At 42.4% G+C, this 21,631-nt stretch overlaps 1 protein-coding gene across 2 annotated transcripts in view; it reads left to right on the forward strand.

Moving 5' to 3' along the window:
* LOC120061560 (cyclic AMP-dependent transcription factor ATF-1-like) overlaps nucleotides 1-20,379 on the forward strand; it is a 28,913-nt gene extending 8,534 nt beyond the window's left edge. Inside the window, exons 4-8 of one of the 2 annotated variants that reach the window (XM_039011474.1) lie at nucleotides 10,477-10,574; nucleotides 15,422-15,561; nucleotides 15,993-16,196; nucleotides 16,389-16,533; nucleotides 19,453-20,379. In XM_039011474.1, the coding sequence (XP_038867402.1) occupies nucleotides 10,477-10,574; nucleotides 15,422-15,561; nucleotides 15,993-16,196; nucleotides 16,389-16,533; nucleotides 19,453-19,597 (732 nt within the window). In that variant the 3' untranslated portion in view covers nucleotides 19,598-20,379. The remainder of the gene's footprint in view (nucleotides 1-10,476; nucleotides 10,575-15,421; nucleotides 15,562-15,992; nucleotides 16,197-16,388; nucleotides 16,534-19,452) is intronic. The other variant, XM_039011481.1, reaches the window with a different exon arrangement.
* Nucleotides 20,380-21,631: the final 1,252 nt, after the last annotated feature.

The following is a 21,631-nucleotide window of genomic DNA, read 5'->3' on the forward strand; positions in this document are numbered from 1 at the left end:
ATTTTAACTTAGTACATGAATAAAATCTATTTAGTCTCAAATAAATAATGAAACATGTTCAATTTGGTTTAAATAATGCAAAACAGTGTTGGAGAAGAAAGTAAAAGTGCAATATGTGCCATGTAAAAAAGCTAACGTTTAAGTTCCTTGCTCAGAACTTGAGAACATATATGAAAGCTGGTGGTTCAATATTCCCAGTTAAGATGTTTTAGGTTGTAGTTATTATAGGAATTATGAAGCGTTGACTATTTCTCTCTATACCATTTGTATTTCATATACCTTTTGACTATTGGATGTTCTTATAAGCACTTTAGTATTGCAAGCCTAATCTCAGGAGTTGATTATGCTTGAAGTCATAAACTGCGCTGTGCCTCAAGCATTGCTAAGTGCTGCTGGCAAACGCAGTAAAGTTTGAATGAATGCTTACTAGCCTGCTGCTGCCTACCACCGCTCAGACTGCTCTATCAAATCATAGACTTAATTATAATAAACACAGAAATATGAGCCTTTGGTCATTAATATGGTCAAATCCGGAAACTATCATTTCGAAAACAAAACGTTTATTCGTTCAGTGAAATACGGAACTGTTACGTATTTTATCGAACTGGTGGCAACCCTAAGTCTAAATATTGCTGTTACATTGCACAACCTTTAATGTTATGTATAATTCTGGCCAATTAGTTCACAGTTCGCAAAGAGCCAGGCTGCCCAAGCTGTTGCATATACCCTGACCTCTACTTGCACTGGAGAGAAGTGACACAATTTCCCTAGTTAATATTGCCTGCTAATATGCAGGTTTAAAAATATATAATTTTGTGTATTGATTTTAAGAAAGGCATTGATGTTTATGGTTAAGTACATTTGTGCAAAGACTGCTTTTTTTCAGCAGTGTGCTTTTTGTAAATTCACCCGTTTGGCAAAGTTGAAGTAGGCTGTGATTCGATGATAAATTAACAGGCAACGCAGGACAAGCTAGTTAACCTAATAATAACTACACATGGTTGATAACTTGTGATTTTGTGAAGATTGTTTTTATTACAAGATAAGTTTAATGTTAGCTAGCAACTTACATTGGCTCCTTGCAGCCACAAGGTCTTTTTGACGCTGCACTCGCGTAACAGGCCGTCAGCCTGCCACGCAGTTTCCTCGTGGATGGCAACGTAATCGGCATCCAAAAATGCTGTTTACCGATTTGTTATGAAAACTTGAAATCGTCTCTAATTAATTGGCCATGCCGATTTTTAATCGGTCGACCACTAGTCTCAACCCCGCACTGTGCAATTGGGTCCTGGACTTTCTGACGGGCCGCCCCCAGGTGGTGAAGGTAGGAAACGACATCTTCGCTGACCCTCAACACTGGGGCCTCACAAGGGTGTGTGCTCAGCCCTCTCCTGTACTCCCACGACTGCGTGGCCATGCACACCTCCAACTCAGTCATCAAGTTTGCAGATGACACAACAGTAGTGGGCTTGATTACTAACAACGACAAGGCGGCCTACAGGGACAAGGTGAGGGCACTCGGGTGTGTGGTGTCAGGAAAACAACCTGTCACTCAACGTCAACAAAACAAAGTAGATGATTGTAGACTTCAGGAAACAGCAGAGGGAGCACTCCCCAAACCACATCGACGGGACAGTAGTGGAGAAGGTGGAAAGTTTTAAGTTCCTCGGCGTACATATCACGGACAACAAATGGTCCACCCACACAGTGTGGTGAAGAAGGCGCAACAGCGTCTCTTCAACCTCAGGAGGCTGAAGAAATTTAGCTTGTCACCTAAAAGTTTGTCGGGTTTTTACAGATGCACAATCGAGAGCATCCTGTCGGGCTGTATCACCGGCGGGTACGGCAACTGCACCACCCTCAACCGCAAGGCTCTCCAGAGGGTGGTGGAGTCTGCACAACGCATCACCAGGGGCAAACTGCCCTCCAGGACACCTACAGCACCCGTTGTCACAGGAAGGCCAAAAAATCATCAAGGACAACAACCACCCGAGCCACTACCTGTTCACCCCTCTACCATCCAGAAGGCGAGGTCAGTACAGGTGCATCAAAGCTGGGGCCGAGAGACGGAAGCTATTTTTCAATCTCAAGGCCATCAGATTGTTAAACAGCAGTCACTAATACAGAGAGGCTGCTGCCTACATACAGACTCAAATCATTGGCCACTTTAATAAATAGATCACTAGTCACTTTAAATAATGCCACTTTAACAATGTTTACATATCTTACAGTATATACGAGATGAGTAATGTATCTTATATTATCTATTGTTTCTTGCCTATGCCGCTCGGCCATCACTTTAATTTGTGTATATTAGGTAGTAGTTGTGGAATTGTTAGATATTACTGCACTGTCAGAACTAGAAGCACAAGCATTTCGCTACACTCGCAATAACATCTGCTAACCATGTCTTTGTGACCAATAAAATTTGATATTCATTATATAAATGGGCCCGTTTGATTTTGTCTGGCTTGCCGCTCCAAATAAAGTGGAATTGTAACGGCCTTCTTCCTGGAATGAAGGAGAGGACCAAAATGCAGCGCAGTTAGTGTTCAACATGTTTAATTTACCGAACTGTGAACACTTACAACAAACGTGAAAACCGAGACAGTCCTATCTGGTGCAGAACACAAACACAGAGACAGGAAACAACCACCCACAATCCCCAACACAAAACAAGCCACCTATATATGATTCTCAATCAGGGACAACGATTGACAGCTGCCTCTGATTGAGAACCATATTAGGCTGGACACAGAAACAGACGAACTAGACACACAACATAGAATGCCCACCCCAACTCACACCCTGACCATACTAAACAAAAACAAGGGAAAACAGGTCAGGAACGTGACAGGAATATTCTTTGGTGATTTTTACACAAATAGACAGATGTTGTCCTTTGCATGGTAGCAAGATCTTATCTAATTTGTCTAACTTTCTGTTAACATGTTTTGTATTGCGTTCTTTCTTTCGGGATATGAATACCGATTGTCGTTCACTACACGGTAATGTAAAAGTTGAATTTTTTAGCGATCCAATACATAATGTTGTGCATTTATCATAATTCCGTTTTAATCCAGAGTGTCTGTGCATGGATTCAAATTGCAGATTTAAAAGAAAACAACATGAATCGTCAACGTACTAAGTTAAGCCCCGGATTTCTAGCCCCTTCATATTATTGTTGGATCTGACTTTTAATAGTTAGCTTTGTTAGCCATAAATAGTTATCTTTTAATACGAAAACTAGTTTTTGGGGGGGACATTCAGGTAGGTCCCTCCCAGTTCTGTTTGCTTCTTAAACGGTTTGATCAGGCTGTTGATTGTGGAATGTTGGACCCACTCCTCTTCAATGGCTGTGCGAATTTGCTGGATATTGGTGGGAACCGGAACACGTTGTCCCAAACTTGCTCAATGGGTGTCATGCCTGGTGAGTATGCAGGCGATGCATTTTCAGCTTCCAGGAATTATGTACAGATCCTTGCGACATGAGGCTGCGCAGTTTCATGCGGAAACATGTGACGGCAGCGGATGAATGGCACGACAATGGCCCTCAAGATCTCATCACAGTATCTATGTGCATTAAAATGGCTATCAATAAAATTGTTCGTTGTCCGTAGGTTATGCCTGCCTATACCATAACCCCACCGCCACCATGGGGCACTCTGTTCACAACATTGACATCAGCAAACCGCTCGCCCACACAACGCATACACGCTGTAGGCCATCTGCCCGGTACAGTTGAAACCGGGATTCATCCGTGAAGAGCACACTTCTCCAGTGTGGCAGTGAGCATTGGCCAACTGCAGTCAGGTCAAGACCCTGGTGAGGACAAAGAGCATGCAGATGAGCTTCCATGTGCGTATGGAACATTTCTGGGATATTTTAGCTTGTGAAACATGGGACAAACACTTTTTACATGTTGTGTTTTTTATTTTTGTACAGTGTAATAAAACATTTTTGCTACTGATATTCATAAACGTATAGAAGGGGAAAAAAACTCCAGTTTAAAAATATATATTTTCACTGCCCCCTTTGCATACCGCATATCACACAGTGTATTCGGAAAGTATTCAGACCCCTTGACTTTTTTGCATATCACAGTGTATTCGGAAAGTATTCAGACCCCTTGACTTTTTCCACATTTTGTTACGTTACAGCCTTATTCTAAAATTGATTGATTAAAAAAAATACATCTACACAATACCCCATAATGACAAAGCAAAAACAGGCTGTAATCTCTGCCAGAGGTGCTTCAGCAAAGTACTGAGTAAAGGGTCTGAATGCCTTTTTGTAAATGTGATTTTAAATATATATTTTTTTTTTTTACCATTTGCTAAAAATTCTAAACCTGATTTTTTTTATTTGTCATTATACAATCAATTTTAGAATAGGGCTGTAACTTAAATATTGTGGGAAAAGTTAAGAGGTCTGAATACTTTCCGTTCGCGTGTTGCGTTAATATTTCCCTTCACTGGAACTAAGGGGCCTATACCGAACCATGAAAAAGAGCCCCAGACCATTATTTTTTTTGTTTTTTTTTGCACGGACACATGAAAGAATCCCTGCTTTGGGGAAATGCCAGTTTTAACTAATTAAACAAAGAATATAATCTACATGATCAGTCTCTGTGTAAAATAAAGTGGTTAATGTGAACCTAACTCGCAGCAAAAAAAAATGTTTTAATAAAGCAATCCAATGTTATTTGTTGCCTAAACTTCACTGCAAATGACACAAGTCTTGAGAAAAAACAATACACTAATATTGCAGTTTGCCATGACAGCCTTTATAATAGAATGCTTGTGACCACACACACACTGCCTATATCTAAATATTGCACTTGTGAAAAAACAAACATCTTAAAGTAGAAATAGAATGAAACGGACATTATATTTTTACTCTATTTTAGTGGTCACTATAGGAGACGATAAAAGACAGTACTGTGCAGCTGTCTTCATCAACCTGTCCAAGGCTTTCGACTCACCGTATTCTTATCAGCAGACTCAACAGCCTTGGTTTCTCTGACTTCCTCGCCTGGTTCACTAACTACTTCTCAGATAGAGCTCAGTGTGTCAAATCGGAGGGCCTGTTGTCCGGACCTCTGGCAGTCTCTATGGGGGTGCCACAGGGTTCAATTCTTGGGCCGACTCTTTTCTCTGTATATATTAATGATGTCGCTCTTGCTGCGGGTGATTCTTTGCTCCACCTCTACGCAGACGACACCATTCTGTATACATCTGGCCCTTCTTTGGACACTGTGTTAACAAATCTCCAAACGTGCTTTAATGCCATACAACACTCATTCCGTGGCTTCCAACTGCTCTTAAATGCTAGTAAAACGAAATGCATGCTCTTCAACCGATCGCTGCCCGCACCTGCCCGCCCGACTAGCATCACTACTCTGGACGGTTCCGACTTAGAATATGTGGACAACTATAAATACCTAGGTGTATGGCTAGACTATAAACTCTCCTTCCAGACTCACATTAAGCATCTCCAATCCAAAGTTATATCTAGAATCGGCTTCCTATTTCGCAACAAAACCGCCTTCACTCATGCTGCCAAACATACCCTCGTAAAACTGACTATCCTACCGATCCTTGACGTCGGTGATGTAATTTACAAATTAGCCTCCAACACTCAGACTGCATCCAATTTGCTATCAAAGTGCCATCCGTTTTGTCACCAAAGCCCCATATACTACCCACCACTGCAACCTGTATGCTCTCGTTGGCTGGCCATACCCACTGGCTCTAGGTCATCTATAAGTCTTTGCTAGGTATAGCTCTGCCTTCTCAGCTCACTGGTCACCATAGCAATACCCACCCGTAGCACACGTTCCAGCAGGTATATTTCACTGGTCATCCCCAAAGCCAACACCTTTTGGCCGCCTTTCCTTCCAGTTTTCTGCAGCCAATGACTGGAACGAATTGCAAAAATCACTGAAGTTGGAGACTTTTATCTCCCTCACTAACTTTAAGCGTCAGCTGTTAGAGCAGCATACCAATCGCTGCAGCTGTACACAGCCCATCTATAAATAGCCCATCCAACCAACTACTTATCTCATCCTCGTTTTTGTTTTTCTGCTCTTTTGCACAAGTATTTCTACTTGCACATCCTCATCTGCACATATCACTCCAGTGTAAATTGTAATTACTTCGAATATTGGCTTATTTATTGCCTTACACCCTTACTTAATTTGCACACACTGTGTATACAGATTTTTTTTATTGTGTTATTGACTGTACGTTTGTTTATCCCATGTGTAACGCTGCCGTTGATTTGCCGCTTTGCTTTATCTTTATCCCATGTGTAACGCTGTCGTTGATTTGCCGCTTTGCTTTATCTTGGCCAGTTCGCAGTTGTAAATGAGAACTTGTTCTCAACTGGCCTACATGGTTAAATAAAGGTGAAAAAAATAAACGTCAATCAAGTGCACACATGTAGCCTTGTGCAAAAATAATGTTCACGGCGTTAAAAAAATGTATAATCCCCCTTACTCACGTGTTAGTCAAATTCAACACAACAAAAACAACGTATTTGAGCTACACTGAACATTATTACGTTGTGGACTTTCTGCCTGTGGACATCGGTTCTACAATGTGACACCAGTGCATGATACCCTTTGTTGGCATAATTTATCTCTTTCAGGCAGAGAGTAGACCTGCCATACCCCTTTTTTTAAGGAAAGGGGGGAAACATTAGTTCAGATAGTACTCTAGTTAGTTTGTGAACATTTTACACAGATTGCCATGGTCCAGTAAGCAACTAACGCGCTGTAACTTGAGAAACGGCAGGGAGTCGTATACCAGTTAATACTAATGCAAATGGTTAGTTATGGTCTGGTTACTAACGTTAGCTCATCTGATGTTGTAACGTTATTAGCCAGCTAATTTTCACAGCATAAACTCAATTATTTGATCAGTTAAGTTGGCTAATGTTGCTCAACATTTCTCTGGCTAGCTAATGGAGAATTTGATCCAGCTACTGTAGCAAGATGCTTAACCATACTTGTTCCACCACACTTCCTCCCTCACCTCAAACTTTCCAAATACCAGTTTTTCGGTTACTCATGAAGTACGCTTCATCACCTTCTCCGTTGTCAGGCTTCTCGCCTACCTCTTCATTATCGTTCAGGGGACGCGCTGCTGTAGCTGGTAAACTGTATTTCTGCTCTTCAGCGCAAGCTGATTCTGTAACTAGCAAATTGGTTGTTTATTCTCTCTTCAGTCGCGTGCTGCATTCTGTTATGTGAACGATTTGGCTGAGCCTTGGATACAGCCAGTATTGCTCCAAACGCGCATCACTTGTTCGAGTAAAGATCCAAAGCCCCCCCCCCCCCGCCCGAACTTTTGTCATCGGATCTACACGAATCACGTAGGTCACCAAATTTGGATTCAAAACAGCAAATTTTGCCAAAAGGTGACTAGTTTGCTTCCCTGGTTATTCCTCCACCAAACTTTACAGTTGGCACTATTCATTCGGGCAGGTAGCGTTGCCCTAGCCTCTGCCAAACCCACATTCGTCCACTGGACTGCCAGATGGTGATGCGTGTTTAAATCACTCCAGAGAACGCGTTTCTACTGTTCCAGAGTCCAGTGGCGGCCAGCTTTACGCCACTCCAGTCGACACCACCATGCGCAATGCAAGCGATCTTATGCTTGTGTGCAGCTGCTCGGCCACAGAAACCCATTTCATCTAGCTCCTGAACAGTTCTTGTGCCGACAATTCTTCTGGAGGCAGTTTGGAATTCAGTAGTGAGTGTTGCATTTTTACGCGGTGTGCGCCTCAGTACTCGGCAGTCCCGTTCTGTGAGCTTTTGTGGCCTACTACTTCACGGCTGAGCCGTTGTTGCTCCTGGACATTTCCACTTCACAATAATACATAGCACTTACAGTTGACCGGGGCAGCTCCAGTAGGGTAGAAATGTTACAAATTGACTCGTTGGAAAGGTGGCATCCTATGATGGCGCCACGTTGAAAGTCACTGAACTCTTCAGGAAGGCCATTCTACTGCCAATGTTTGTAAGGAGATTGCCTTACTGTGTGCTCAATTTTATATACCTGTCAGCAACAAATGTGGCTGAAATAGAGGAGTCCACAAATTGAAGGGCTATCCACATTTGTTTTTTTATTTCCTGCCACGCAATGTTTGTTTATTTATTTATATTTATATATATATATATATATATATATATATATACTCAGCAAAAAAAGGAACGTCCTCTCACTGTCAACTGTGTTTATTTTCAGCAGACTTAACATGTGTAAATATTTGTATGAACATAAGATTCAACAACTGAGACAAACTGAACAAGTTCCACAGACATGTGGCTAACAGAAATTGAATAATGTGTCCCTGAACAAAGGGGGGGTCAAAAGTAAGTCAGTATCTGGTGTGGCCACTAGCTGCATTAAGTAATGCAGTGCATTTCCTCCTTATGGACTGCACCAGATTTGCCAGTTCTTTGCTGTGAGATGTTACCCCACTCTTCCACCAAGGCACCTGCAAGTTCCCGGATATTTCTGGGGGGAATGGCCCTAGCCCTCACCCTCTGATCCAACAGGTCCCAGATGTGCTCAATTGGATTGAGATCCGGGCTCTTCACTGGCCATGGCAGAACACTAACATTCCTATATTGCAGGAAAACACGCACAGAACGAGCAGTATGGCTGGTGGCATTGTCATGCTGGAGGGTCATGTCAGGATGAGCCTGCAGGAAGGGTAACACATCGAGGAGGATGTCTTCCCTGTAACGCACAGCGTTGAGATTGCCTGCAATGACAACAAGCTCAGTCCGATGATGCTGTGACACACCGCCCCAGACCATGATGGACCCTCCACCTCCAAATCGATCCCGCTCCAGAGTACAGGCCTCGTGTAACGCTCATTCCTTCGACGATAAACGCAAATCCGACCATCACCCCTGGTGAGACAAAACCGCGACTCGTCAGTGAAGAGCACTTTTTGCCAGTCCTGTCTGGTCCAGCGACGGTGGGTTTGTGCCCATAGGCGACGTTGTTGCCGGTGACATCTGGTGAGGACCTGCCTTACAACAGGCCTACAAGCCAATAAGTCCAGCCTCTCTCAGCCTATTGCGAACAGTCTGAGCACTGATGGAGAGATTGCGAGTTCCTGGTGTAACAGAATGGCAACTTGTTGCGATGTTCGGATGTACTGATCCTGTGCAGGTGTTCCACGTGGTCTGCCACTGCGAGGACAATCAGCTGTCCTGTCTCCCTGTAAGCGCTGTCTTAGGCGTCTCTCAGTACGGACATTGGTGTTTATTGCCCTGGCCACATCTGCAGTCCTCATACCTCCTTGCAGCATGCCTAAGGCACATCCACACAGATGAGCAGGGACCCTGGGTATCTTTCTTTTGATGTTTTTCAGAGTCAGTAGAAAGGCCTCTTAGTGTCCTAATTTTCATAATTGTGACCTTAATTGCCTACCGTCTGTAAGCTGTTAGTGTCTTAACGACCGTTCCACAGGTGCATGTTCATTAATTGTTGATGGTTCATTGACCAAGCATGGGAAACAGTGTAATCCCTTTACAATGAAGATCTGTGAAGTTATTTTGATTTTTGGGGGGGGATGGGTTCTTTGAAAGACATGGTCCTGAAAAAGGGATGTTCATTTTTTTGCATCCCATTCTGTCTGTCTGTTCAAAAGTTTGGGGTCACTTAGCTTTTCTTTCAAAAACAAGGACATTTCAAATTTTCTTTGGGCCATTTTTTAAATAACATAGAATTGATCAAAAATACAGTGTAGACATTGTTAATGTTGAAAATGACTATTGTAGCCTGAAACGTCAGAATTGTAATGGAATATCTACATATGCGACAGAGGCCCACTATCAGCAACCATCACTCCTATGTTCCAATGTCATGTTGTTAGCTAATCCAAGTTTATCATTTTAAGAGGCTAATTGATCATTAGAAAACCCTTCTGCAATTATGTTAGCACAGCTGAAAACGGTTGTGCTGATTTTAAAGAAGCAATACAACTGGCCTTCTTTAGACTAGTTGAGTATCTGGAGCATCAGCATTTGTGGGATTAATATGGGAAACCTTTTAATTATATTTGCTGACAAGTTGCAGTCAAATTTTGGCGCCAGTAGATTAGCTTTGTAAACCACACCCCTCTGCAACCACACCTTCTGCGATGTTGGTTACAAGGCGGTACGTATTTATATTGGGTAAGAGAATAAGATGTTACCATTGGTGAATTCAGAAGGCAGGATTATTTAGGGGGATTGTGATTATCAAAATCTAATTTGAATACAAGTGTTTGACATGGAGAAGTTGACCAATAACTTTATGATCAAACTTTATCAATGTACCAGCAGCACTCATTTTTCATGATCTGATTTCATTCAAATATCACGAAATTATTTTTGACTGTGCAGGACCTTCTAAGTGAACATGTTGTATGAGTAACTCATCATGTACCGGCGTCTCTTCTTCTCCTCCACAGGGCCAGGGCTCAGACAGTGACGATTCCCAGGACTCCTCAGACAGTGGAGCCTCTGCCCAGAAGACCAGAGAGATACTGGCCAGACGGCCCTCCTACAGGTAGCCGCCACCGCGCTGTTGTATCAAACACCATCTTAACCTGTCCATGTAGTGGTGGAAAGAAGTGTGTGCAGACTGCAGAGGTCAATGCTGGTGATAGACTGGGATATTGGTGGCGCTCAAGTCACCTTGTCACCTAGTTTAACACCTGATTTGTGACCCCACCACCTTCTCTTTTTGGTGTTATGTTCAAACATTTTAAATGTTACTTTTTACATTAGGTAAAAGTACAGACTCAGAGCTTCAAAATGGTATATCATACAGTGCATTCAGAAAGAATTCAGACCCTTTTATTTTTTTCACATTTTGTTACCTTGTAGCCTTATTCTAAAATAAATGTAATAAATATTTATCCTCAATCTACACACAATACCCAATGACAAAGCGAAAACAGTTTTTTGGGAAATTTTTGCAAATGTATAAAAAAATCAAAACAGTAATTGGTGGAGAAGAGCCTTGGTCAGCTCTAGAGTTCCTATGTGGCGATGGGAGAATGGTGGTGGCAGCATCATGCTGTGGGGATGTTTTTCAGGGGCAGGGACTGGAAGACTATTCCGGATCATGGCAAAGATGAACGGAGGAAAGTACAGAGAGATCCTTGATGTAAACCTGCTCCAGAGTGCTCAGGACCTCAGTCTGGGGTGAAGGTTCACCTTCCAACAGGACAATGACCCTAAGCACACAGCCAAGACAACGCAGGAGTGGCTTCAGGACAAGTTTCTGAATGTCCTTGAGTGGCCCAGCCAGAGCCCGGACTTGAACGGTCTAACATCTTTGGAGAGACCTGAAAATAGCATATTTCTGTCCTGTGCTTTGGAGCAGGACATGTAATGCCCATAGCCTTTTCAGATGCATGCATGGGGGATGGTTGCACATCTCTGGGAGGAAGGACATCAACGTTGCACAGCAGCTGAAACCTGGTCCCAGTTGAGTGAAAGCTCCTTGGCTGCAACACCACCAGGCTCCAGACAATTGAAGCTGTAATGGAAGAAAGCAGACAAAAATAGACATCACACGCCAGCAATAACATTCCTTGACCCGAAGTTCAAGCAATAAGTACAAAGACAAAATACCTGAAATGTTGGTTGTTCACCCTCGTTCATCTCCTTGTACTGGGGCGGAGAGCAGGTTTATGCTGAAAGACAAATTCCAGAAAAACAGGTTAATACACAAATTCATTCATCTCCTATATCTTTACCTGTTGAATGCTACAGCTGTACTAAAATGCCCTGTACACTCAACCTGCTTCCAGCCGAACAATTGCAATGCAGACACTACACGATAACTAAAGGGATTTAGGAAACGTTTAACTAGATAATTACCAGCCAGTTGAACATGCAAAAAAACAACCGAGGTCTATAATCCAATGTAGTTAGCCATCATTTCATTGTGACTAGCTAGCCAATTTAGCATGTCCCTATCACTTAACATGGCGTTTGATTAGCATTCGCACCACAGTGGCTAATTTCAGTAGCTAGCTAGGTAAACATGACAAACTGACCAACATGACAAAGATTATCATTATGTCATGCATGGATTAGCACATCAGCAATCAACATTAAGAGCAGAATGCAACTGGCCAGCTCAGCTAGCTAGCTGGCTGTAACTTTACCCGTATGCAATTGGATAGCTAGGTAGCTAACAACAAACAACTTTTTTGATACAGTTGAGACAGTGCATTGGAAAAGTATTCAGACCCCTTGACCTTTACCATATTTTTTTTACGCTACAGCCTTATTCTGAAATTGCTGAGGAATTTTTTTATAATCAATCTACACACAATACCCCATAATGACAAAGCGAAAAACAGATTTTAGTCATTTTTGTAAATTTATTCCCCCCAAAACTTTAATTACATAAGTATTCAGACCCTTTGTTATGAGACTTGAAATGGAACTCCGGTCCGTACTGTTTCCATTGATCATCCTTGAGATGTTACAACTTGATTGGAGTCCACCTGTGGTAAATTCAATTGATTGGACATGATTTGGAAAGGCACACACCTGTCTATACAAGGTCCCACAGTTGACAGTGCATGTCAGAGCAAAAACCAAGCCATGAGGTCGAAGGAATTGTCTGTAGCCCCCCAAGACAGGATTTTGTCGAGGCACAGATCTGGGGAAGGGACTCTTCCTAGAGCTGGCCGCCCGGCCAAACTGAGCAATCGGGGGAGAAGGGCATTGTTCAGGGAGTTGACTGAGAACCCAATGTTCACTCTGACAGAGCTCCAGAGTTCCTCTTTGGAGATGGGAGAACCTTCCAGAAGGACAACCATCTCTGCAGCACTCAACCAATCAGCCCTTTATGGTAGCGTGGCCAGGCGGAAGCCACTCCTCAGTAAAATGCTCATGACAGCCCGCTTGGAGGACTCTCAGACCATGAGAAACAAGATTCTCTGGTCTGATTGAAGTCTTTGGCCTGAATCCCGAGCGTCGTGTCTGGAGGAAACCTGGCACCATCCCCTGTGGTGGCAGCATCATACTTTAGGGATATTTGTCAGAGGCAGGGACTGGGAGACTTTTTTTCTAAACCTGTTTTCAGCTTTGTCATTATGGGGTGTTGTGTGTAGATGGAGGGGGGACAAATCAATTTTAGAATAAAGTTGTAATGTAACAAAATGTGGAAGAGGTCAAGGGGTCTGAATACTGTAGCTATCTTGGCTTTTTAACTGTAGACTTAACTGTGTATGGACTATGATGGCAGTCCTTCCAAATTTAAAGCTGCTAGCAGCAATGCCGGGGTTAAAGCTGTTGGCCCACTTTGCCACCATCAGGACCAATTTTAAAACATTTTTCTAGGATGAGCTACTGCTGTACTCCTACAATGATGCTAGAATGATATCTTTTAGATGTTTACTAGTGTTAGGTTCTTATTTTTCAGAGTAAATAACTCACGAACACTAGAGAAGCTTTAACCAAGTTTAATCTAATCAAATGTATTTATATAGCCCTTCTTACATCAGCTGATATCTCAAAGTGCTGTACAGAAACCCAGCCTAAAACCCCAAACAGCAAGCAATGCAGGTGTAGAAGCACGGTGGCTAGGAAAAACTCCCTAGAAAGGACAAAACCTAGGAAGAAACCTAGAGAGGAACCAGGCTATGAGGGGTGGCCAGTCCTCTTCTGGCTGTGCCGGGTGGAGATTATAACAGAACATGGCCAAGATGTTCATAAATGACCAGCATGGTCAAATAATAGTAATCACAGTGAACAGGTCAGGGTTCCATAGCCGCAGGCAAAACAGTTGAAACTGGAGCAGCAGCACGGCCAGGTGGACTGGGAACAACAAGGAGTCATCATGCCAGGTAGTCCTGAGGCATGGTCCTAGGGCTCAGGTCCTCAGAGAGAGAGAGAATTAGAGAGGGGGCATACTTAAATTCACACAGGACACCGGATAAGACAGGAGAAATACTCCAGATATAACAGACTGACCCTAGCCCCCCCGACACAAACTACTGCAGCATAAATACTGGAGGCTGAGACAGGAGGGGTCAGGAGACACTGTGGCCCCATCCGATGATACCCCCAGACAGGGCCAAACAGGCAGGATATAACCCCACCCACTTTGCCAAAGCACAGCCCCCACACCACTAGAGGGATATCTTCAACCACCAACTTACCATCCTGAGACAAGGTCGAGTATAGCCCACAAAGATCTCCGCCACGGCACAACCCAAGGGGGAACGCCAACCCAGACAGGAAGACCACGTAAGTGACTCAACCCACTCAAGTGACGCACCCCTTATAGGGACATCATGGAAGAGCACCAGTAAGCCAGTGACTCAGCCCCTGTAATAGGGTTAGAGGCAGAGAATCCCAGTGGAGAGAGGGGAACTGGCCAGGCAGAGACAGCAAGGGCGGTTCGTTGCTCCAGTGCCTTTCCGTTCACCTTCACACTCCTGGGCCAGACTACACTCAATCATAGGACCTACTGAAGAGATGAGTCTTCAATAAAGACTTAAAGGTTGAGACCGAGTCTGCGTCTCTCACATGGGTAGGCAGACCATTCCATAAAAATGGAGCTTTATAGGAGAAAGCCCTATCTCCAGCTGTTTGCTTAGAAATTCTAGGGACAATTATGAGGCTTATGACAGTAGCGTACGTGTAGGTATGTACGGCAGGACAAAATCGTAAAGATAGGTAGGAGCAAGCCCATGTAATGCTTTGTAGGTTAGCAGTAAAACCTTGAAATCAGCCCTTGCCTTAACAGGAAGCCAGTGTAGGGAGGCTAGCACTGGAGTAATATGATCAAATTTTGGGGTTCTAGTCAGGATTTTAGCAGTCGTATGTAGCACGAACTGAAGTTTATTTAGTGCTTTATCCGGGTAGCCGGAAAGTAGAGAATTGCAGTAGTCTATCCTAGAAGTAACAAAAGTATGGATTAATTTTTCTGCATCATTTTAATCATTCCCAAAGGTTCTGTACAGCTGTAATCAGACAGCAAAACATTTATTTATTCAGTTATATACATCCTACTTAAGACACTCCTCCTCCTTACAGTTTATGGCTCCACAGGAAACTAATAAAGAGGGTAACAGGATGACAAACCTTTTACTGCCATACGAGAATCTGTCCTCACCTCCTGACCTCAACACAGTCCTTCATCTAATCCACAGATGTTCATTGTTTTTCTTCAGAGAACCATTAACTTGTGACGTAACCCAGTCTCTTTCATTTCCTATCTCAATGATCAAAGTTTAGCCGATTCCAACACTAGTGAGCCACTTATTCTCCATTCATTTTCCAATGTCATTACTTTGGTTCTGTAGCATTGTGTGTTTTAGTGTAAGGATTTGGGTAATGGATTATTGTATGAGTAATCTCCCGCTTGTTCACGGTGGTCTGTAGGAAGATCCTCAATGAGCTGTCTGCTGAGGAGGTGGCGTCACGGAATGAAGGAGAGGATGAAAACCCTGCTTCCTCTGGCATGACCACAGTGACAATGCCCAACACCCAGACAATCTACCAGACTAGTAGTGGCCAATACAGTAAGGGTTGCCCTACTACATAGCACTACAACAACCACACACCATCCTACCAGTGCATAATTATGACACCATAAATAGATTATACAGTTGGATATTGTTAGAATTGGAGGCACTTGTTGAGTAATGGATCATCAATAATGGGCTTCTACAGTTTTGTGAAAATATATCGCACCGCCGGGGACAGGGAGTGCAAACTGGCTCCCGAGGTGTGGTACTGTAAGCATGCACAAATCCCTCAACTTTTCACAGGCTTTCAACTCAGGCAGCCATGGGCAAGACCAGAAAAGTGAACCTTCACACAGTTGCAGTTTCTTTTATAAAAATGTATATATCGGAAAAAACGCAACAGATTTTTTTTTCTCTCATATCGGTGCCCGTCATACCTAGTAGTTACCATTGTCCCTAACTTCCTGTGTGTTTATTGTCTGTAGTTACCATTGCCTCTAATGGCGCCATCCAGCTGGCCAGCCCTGGGTCAGAGGGTCTCCAGGGGTTACAGACTCTCACCATGACCAACTCAGGCCAACAACAGGGCACCACCATCCTACAGTACGCTCAGACACCCGATGGACAGCAGATACTTGTGCCCAGCAACCAGGTGGTCGTACAGAGTGAGTATGGCTTCATGACTCACGGTAAGCGTTGAGACGATACTACAAGGAGAAGTACCCAGTAGTGCCTGCTAAACCCCCCCCCCCCCCCATAATTGTCTTGTGTTGTCACTAAAGCATCCACTGAACCCAGCTTGTGGTCTACATTGTAATTTGTTAAGATTTTGAAGAGGAGATGCTCTCATCTACTGTTTTAATTGGCCTCATCCCCCTCAGATGCAGGAGGAGAGATGCAGACGTACCAGATCCGCACGGCACCCACAGCGCAACAGACCGTAGTCATGACTTCCCCTGTAGGAATATCTGAACAAAAGAGTGGCGACCCCACCATGAAGAGAGAGATCCGCCTCGCCAAGAACAGGTGTGTGTGTGTGTGTGTATATAAAGATGTGTTGTGGCAGTGCACAGTTGGTCCCTTTGTCTGTTTGTGTGTGAACCAACTTCTCTGGTTGAAAAAGGCCTATGTGGCATCGATATTAGTCAAACATTTATTCCAGAACCAAAATGTACTAAAGTGTAAGTAGAATAATTTTGGTCATAAAGTCAGTATATTCCAAAAGTGATTTGTGTAACTGAAGATCTCTCAACTTACATGAGGGTTGGGTTTTGATTTCAAACCTGCCCACACAGGACCGCTGCCTGGCACCGTAATCACGGCTGGCAGTAATCAAATCTTCTGGATCACAGCTGCCTGGTGTGCTGTAGTGCACACTATCCAATCGCTCACCAGACTCAATCTACTACCCTGCCACTTATTTACAGACAGCCAAAGTAACCATTAGCGCACAGCGCCTCAGACTTGATTAGATAGCAATATAAGACATTGTCGCAAATGCTATGTTGAAAGAATGAGAGTTATTTTATAAAAGGCTTTTTTCCCCCAACTAAAACTACTGAGTGGTGCGGTGGTCTGAAACACTACATCTCAGTGCAAGAGGTGTCACTGTAGTACCTGGTTCGAATCCAGGCTGCATCACATCCGGCCGTGGATTCGGAGTCCCATAGGGCGGTGCAAAATTGGCCCAGCGTCGACCGGGTTAGGCCGTCATTGTAAATAAGAATTTGTTCTTAACTGTGATTTTTAAATCACATTTGTGAGCTAACGTTAGCCTCAGAAATTCAACTTTTATAAAAAATGGCAACATCTAGAAAGCAGGATGCTCGAAGCATGGAATTCCCTGACCAATCACGTACATGTTGCCATGCTGCTGCGTCACGTGGTTGCTAAGCCATGTGGTGTGGTGGCCTGTTTTGTTCCTAGTCGGTCACCATCCCAATCAACATTACTGCAAGGATATGATATAGTCAACATAAGACACCCACATCGAACCACACCACTAAGATTGAAATCTTGTTTTCCTTTAACCTGTTTGGGCTGCAGGGGCAGTATTGAGTAGCCAGATAAAAGGTGCCCATTTCAAACGGCCTCGTACTCAATTCTTGCTCGTACAATATGCATATTATTATTACTATTGGATAGAAAACACTCTCTAGTTTCTAAAACCGTTTGAATTATATCTGTGAGTAAAACAGAACTCATTTGGCACAAACTTCCTGACCAGGAAGTGGAAAGTCTGAAATCGAGGCTCTGTTCTACTTCCTGCCTATAAATGGGCATGATACGTATTAGTATACATGCACTTCATACACCTTCCCCTGGATGTCAAGAGGCGGTGAGAGAAGAAATTGAGTGTTTATCTTGGTCTGAAGTGGAATACAAGCTCTTTGTATGACGTGTCACCCATTTCCTGTTTTCTGGAGAGCGCGAGGAGGCACCTGGATTTGCCTTCTGATAAGCTGCCGTTATGGACGACTAATATCTCTGGCTTTGATTTTATTTGATACATGTGACCATATCATCGTAAAGTATGTTTTTTCAATATAGTTTAATCAGATTATTGAAATTTCTTCGGGAGGTTTGCCGTGTTCCGTTCTCTTCCGTTTGTTGACATGGAGAGATTCGTGCCACTTGGCTAGTGTGCTTGCTAAATCGAGAGGGAAAGAGGCCGTTCTAAATCCAAACAATGATTGTTCTTGACAAAGGACCCCTTATCCAACATTCTGATGAAAGATCAGCAAAAGTAGGAAACATTTTATGATGCTATTTCATATATCTGTCGTACATGTGAACTAGTCGTCGGCACCCAGCTTTTGGGTACTCTTTTGGGTACTCTAGCTATACCGAAGCTGGATGTCGTAATGAAGTTATTTTTAGAATTCTAACACGGCGATTTCATTAAGAACTAATGGATCTATCATTTCCTATACAACATGTATTTTTTAGTTATGTTTATGAATAGCTATTTGGTCAGAATATGTGTGTCAGAAAAATATCCGGACGTTGTGGGAAAAAGTAGCTACGATAGCACAATGTATAACCACTGATTTCAGCTCTAAATATGCACATTTTCGAACAAAACATAAGTGTATGTATAACCTGATGTTATAGGACTGTCATCTGATGAAGAATATCAAGGTTAGTCAAAAAATTATATATCTTTTACTGGTTTGTTACGATCGCTAACCTTTGCTACTGGGAAATGGCTTGTGTTTCTGGCTATTGTGGTAAGCTAATATAACGCTATATTGTGTTTTCGCTGTAAAACACTTAATAAATTGGAAATATTGGCTGGATTCACAAGATGCCTGTCTTTCATTTGCTGTACACTATGTATTTTTCAGAAATGTTTTATGATGAGTATTTAGGTATTTGGCGTTGGTGTCTGTAATTATTCTGTCTGCTTTCGGTGCAATTTCTGATTGTAGCTGCAATGTAAACTATGATTTATACCTGAAATATGCACATTTTTCGAACAAAACATAGATTTATTGAATAACATGTTATAAGACTGTCATCTGATGAAGTTGTTTCTTGGTTAGTTTGGTTGGCTCTTGGTTAGTTAGGTTGGCTTTGTGCATGCTACCTGTGCTGTGAAAAATGTCTGTCCTTTTTTGTATTTGGTGGTGAGCTAACATAAATATACGTGCTGTTTTCGCTGTAAAACATTTTAAAAATCGGACATGTTGGCTGGATTCACGATGTGTACCTTTTCATATGCTGTATTGGACTTGTTAATGTGTGAAAGTTAAATATTTAAAAAAATATATATTTTGAATTTCGCGCCCTGCACTTGAGCTGACTGTTGTCATAAGTGTACCGACACCGGGCTGCAGCCATAAGAAGTTAATGAGCAACAGAAAAACACATGGAGAATCGACGAGTTCAGTCGCTCTTTAAATGTAATCCTCTAAAGCAGTTTTCTGTGTTTCTCCCTGACAGGGAAGCTGCCCGTGAGTGTCGCAGGAAAAAGAAGCAATACGTCAAATGTCTGGAGAATCGTGTGGCGGTGCTGGAGAACCAGAACAAGACTCTCATTGAGGAACTCAAGACGTTAAAGGACCTGTACTGTGTCAAAACAGGATAACCAGGAGGAAGAGAAGCCAGCCAGCGAACAGGACATTTAACGGCAGTGAGCGGCTCAGCTCTGCCACATGAACAACGCGGGGTTAACCGGGAACACATTTCATTTCAGACCTGAAATCCTCCTCCTCCTCAGTTTGTGTTTTATACTCTTGTTTTAACATGTCATGAGTGGTGGCCATGGGAACTGTCCCATTTTTAGAAGACAATGAAAGGGTGTGAGAGGTTGACTGTTTTTCATTGTCTTTTTATTGAGCTAACGAATGGATTACTAACGCTTAAATTTGTGTATATTTTGTAAGCACACGGGAGGCGTGAATTGTGAGCTTTATCATTGACATTCAATTTCCAATTGTGTCCCCCTTTTCCAGAATCAACTCCTTATTTTCCTTGTGTAGCAGTAGGTTCAATTTGCTGTTTTTAACATCTATCAATTTGCGGCTGTATTGATTGTATGATGACTTCTATGACGTGATTTCATGTATTTTTTTATGTGAACCAGCTATTTCCACCACCACCCCCATTCTTTCCCCCATGAGGAAATGTTACAAGTACCATTCCTTATCCTTGTCAAGATGGATGTAAGGGGTATTAGATAAGATAACATTGTGTAAGGCGGACTTTGCTGTTACTAAGACAATCTATCAGGGAGAACACACAATGGCAGGGTAATATTTATTTTCTATTTCTGGAGAGGGGGAATGAGCGAATCAAACAAAAAGAGGGAAAGCATTGTCACTCATTCTGTAAGTAAATTGAAATAAATATTTTTCCAGTCTTTACATACATTGCTTACTGGGGATTTTTCTGTTACGTATTATACATTTTTGGGGGCTCAACATTCATTTGGGCTGTTCAGTGGTGGAAAAAAATACCCAGTTGTCATACTTCAGAAAAATTAAAGATGCCTTTTTTAATAGAAAATTACTCAAGTAAAATACTACTTGAGTAAAAGTATTTGGTTTTACATATACTTAAGTATCAAAAGTACATTTAATTGCTAAAATATACTTATGTATAAATCATTTCAAATTCCTTATATTAAGCAAATCAGACGGCACACTCAAACTCAAAATGTTTACAAACGAAGCATTTGTGTTTAGTGAGTCCACCAGATCAGAGGCAGTAGGGATGATAATGGATGTTCTCTTGATAGGTATGTGAATTGGACCATTTTCCTGTCCTGCTAAGCATTAAAAATGTAAATAGTACTTTTGGGTGTTTGGGAAAATGGAGTAAAAAGTACATTATTTTCTTTCGGAATGTAGTGAAGTAAAACTTGTCCTAAATAAAGTACAGATACCCCCAAAAAAAACTTAAGTAAAAGTACTTTACACCACTGGTCCAGTCTCTCCCATTTAGTGACAAGTATTTGAGGTTTTCATTGGTATATGAGGACCTCTAATGGTCATTGATGCAGTTTCCCACCTAGCAATGTTTGTAGATCAAGAGCATGGAGTCATTGTCTAGGCCAGGTTCTGAAAGCGGTTGTCACTACTTTCCAAGGCAAACATTTTTTTAAACACCTTTTGTAAATAAGGTGTTTTGTATGAATTGATGTACAATGTATTGAGATGTGTTGTATTTAAGTTTAGCCCCATATTACACTGCAGTAACTTTATAGTTAGCCTATGCCTCGTGTAGCCAATAGCCATGCTGCTAGCCAATGGACATGGTTATTTTGTACTATGAAGTACAAGGCAGGCTAGCTAGCTAATTTTGTAACATGCTTGTGCTTGGTTTGACATTTCAGATGGCAACTAAATCTAGTGTATTTTATTTCTAGAGGATAGACTTTAGAGGAGAGACATTGACCTTCAGTCAATGCATGTATAGGGGGAAATGTAGCCAACAGAACTCAACACCACAATTTACGACAAATAGTACATTTACGATAGTAAATCGAGGAGTTGCGTTTAGTTGGCTAGGGAACACTTTTTACATCATGCAGGTTTCTCAGATCAAATAGCCTGACCTATATGGTGCCCCCCCCCCAAACAAATGCACTGTCATGTCAACAAACAACATATCCTAAAAA

Source organism: Salvelinus namaycush, chromosome 2, assembly GCF_016432855.1.
Source record: "Salvelinus namaycush isolate Seneca chromosome 2, SaNama_1.0, whole genome shotgun sequence".
Taxonomy (NCBI): domain Eukaryota; kingdom Metazoa; phylum Chordata; class Actinopteri; order Salmoniformes; family Salmonidae; genus Salvelinus; species Salvelinus namaycush.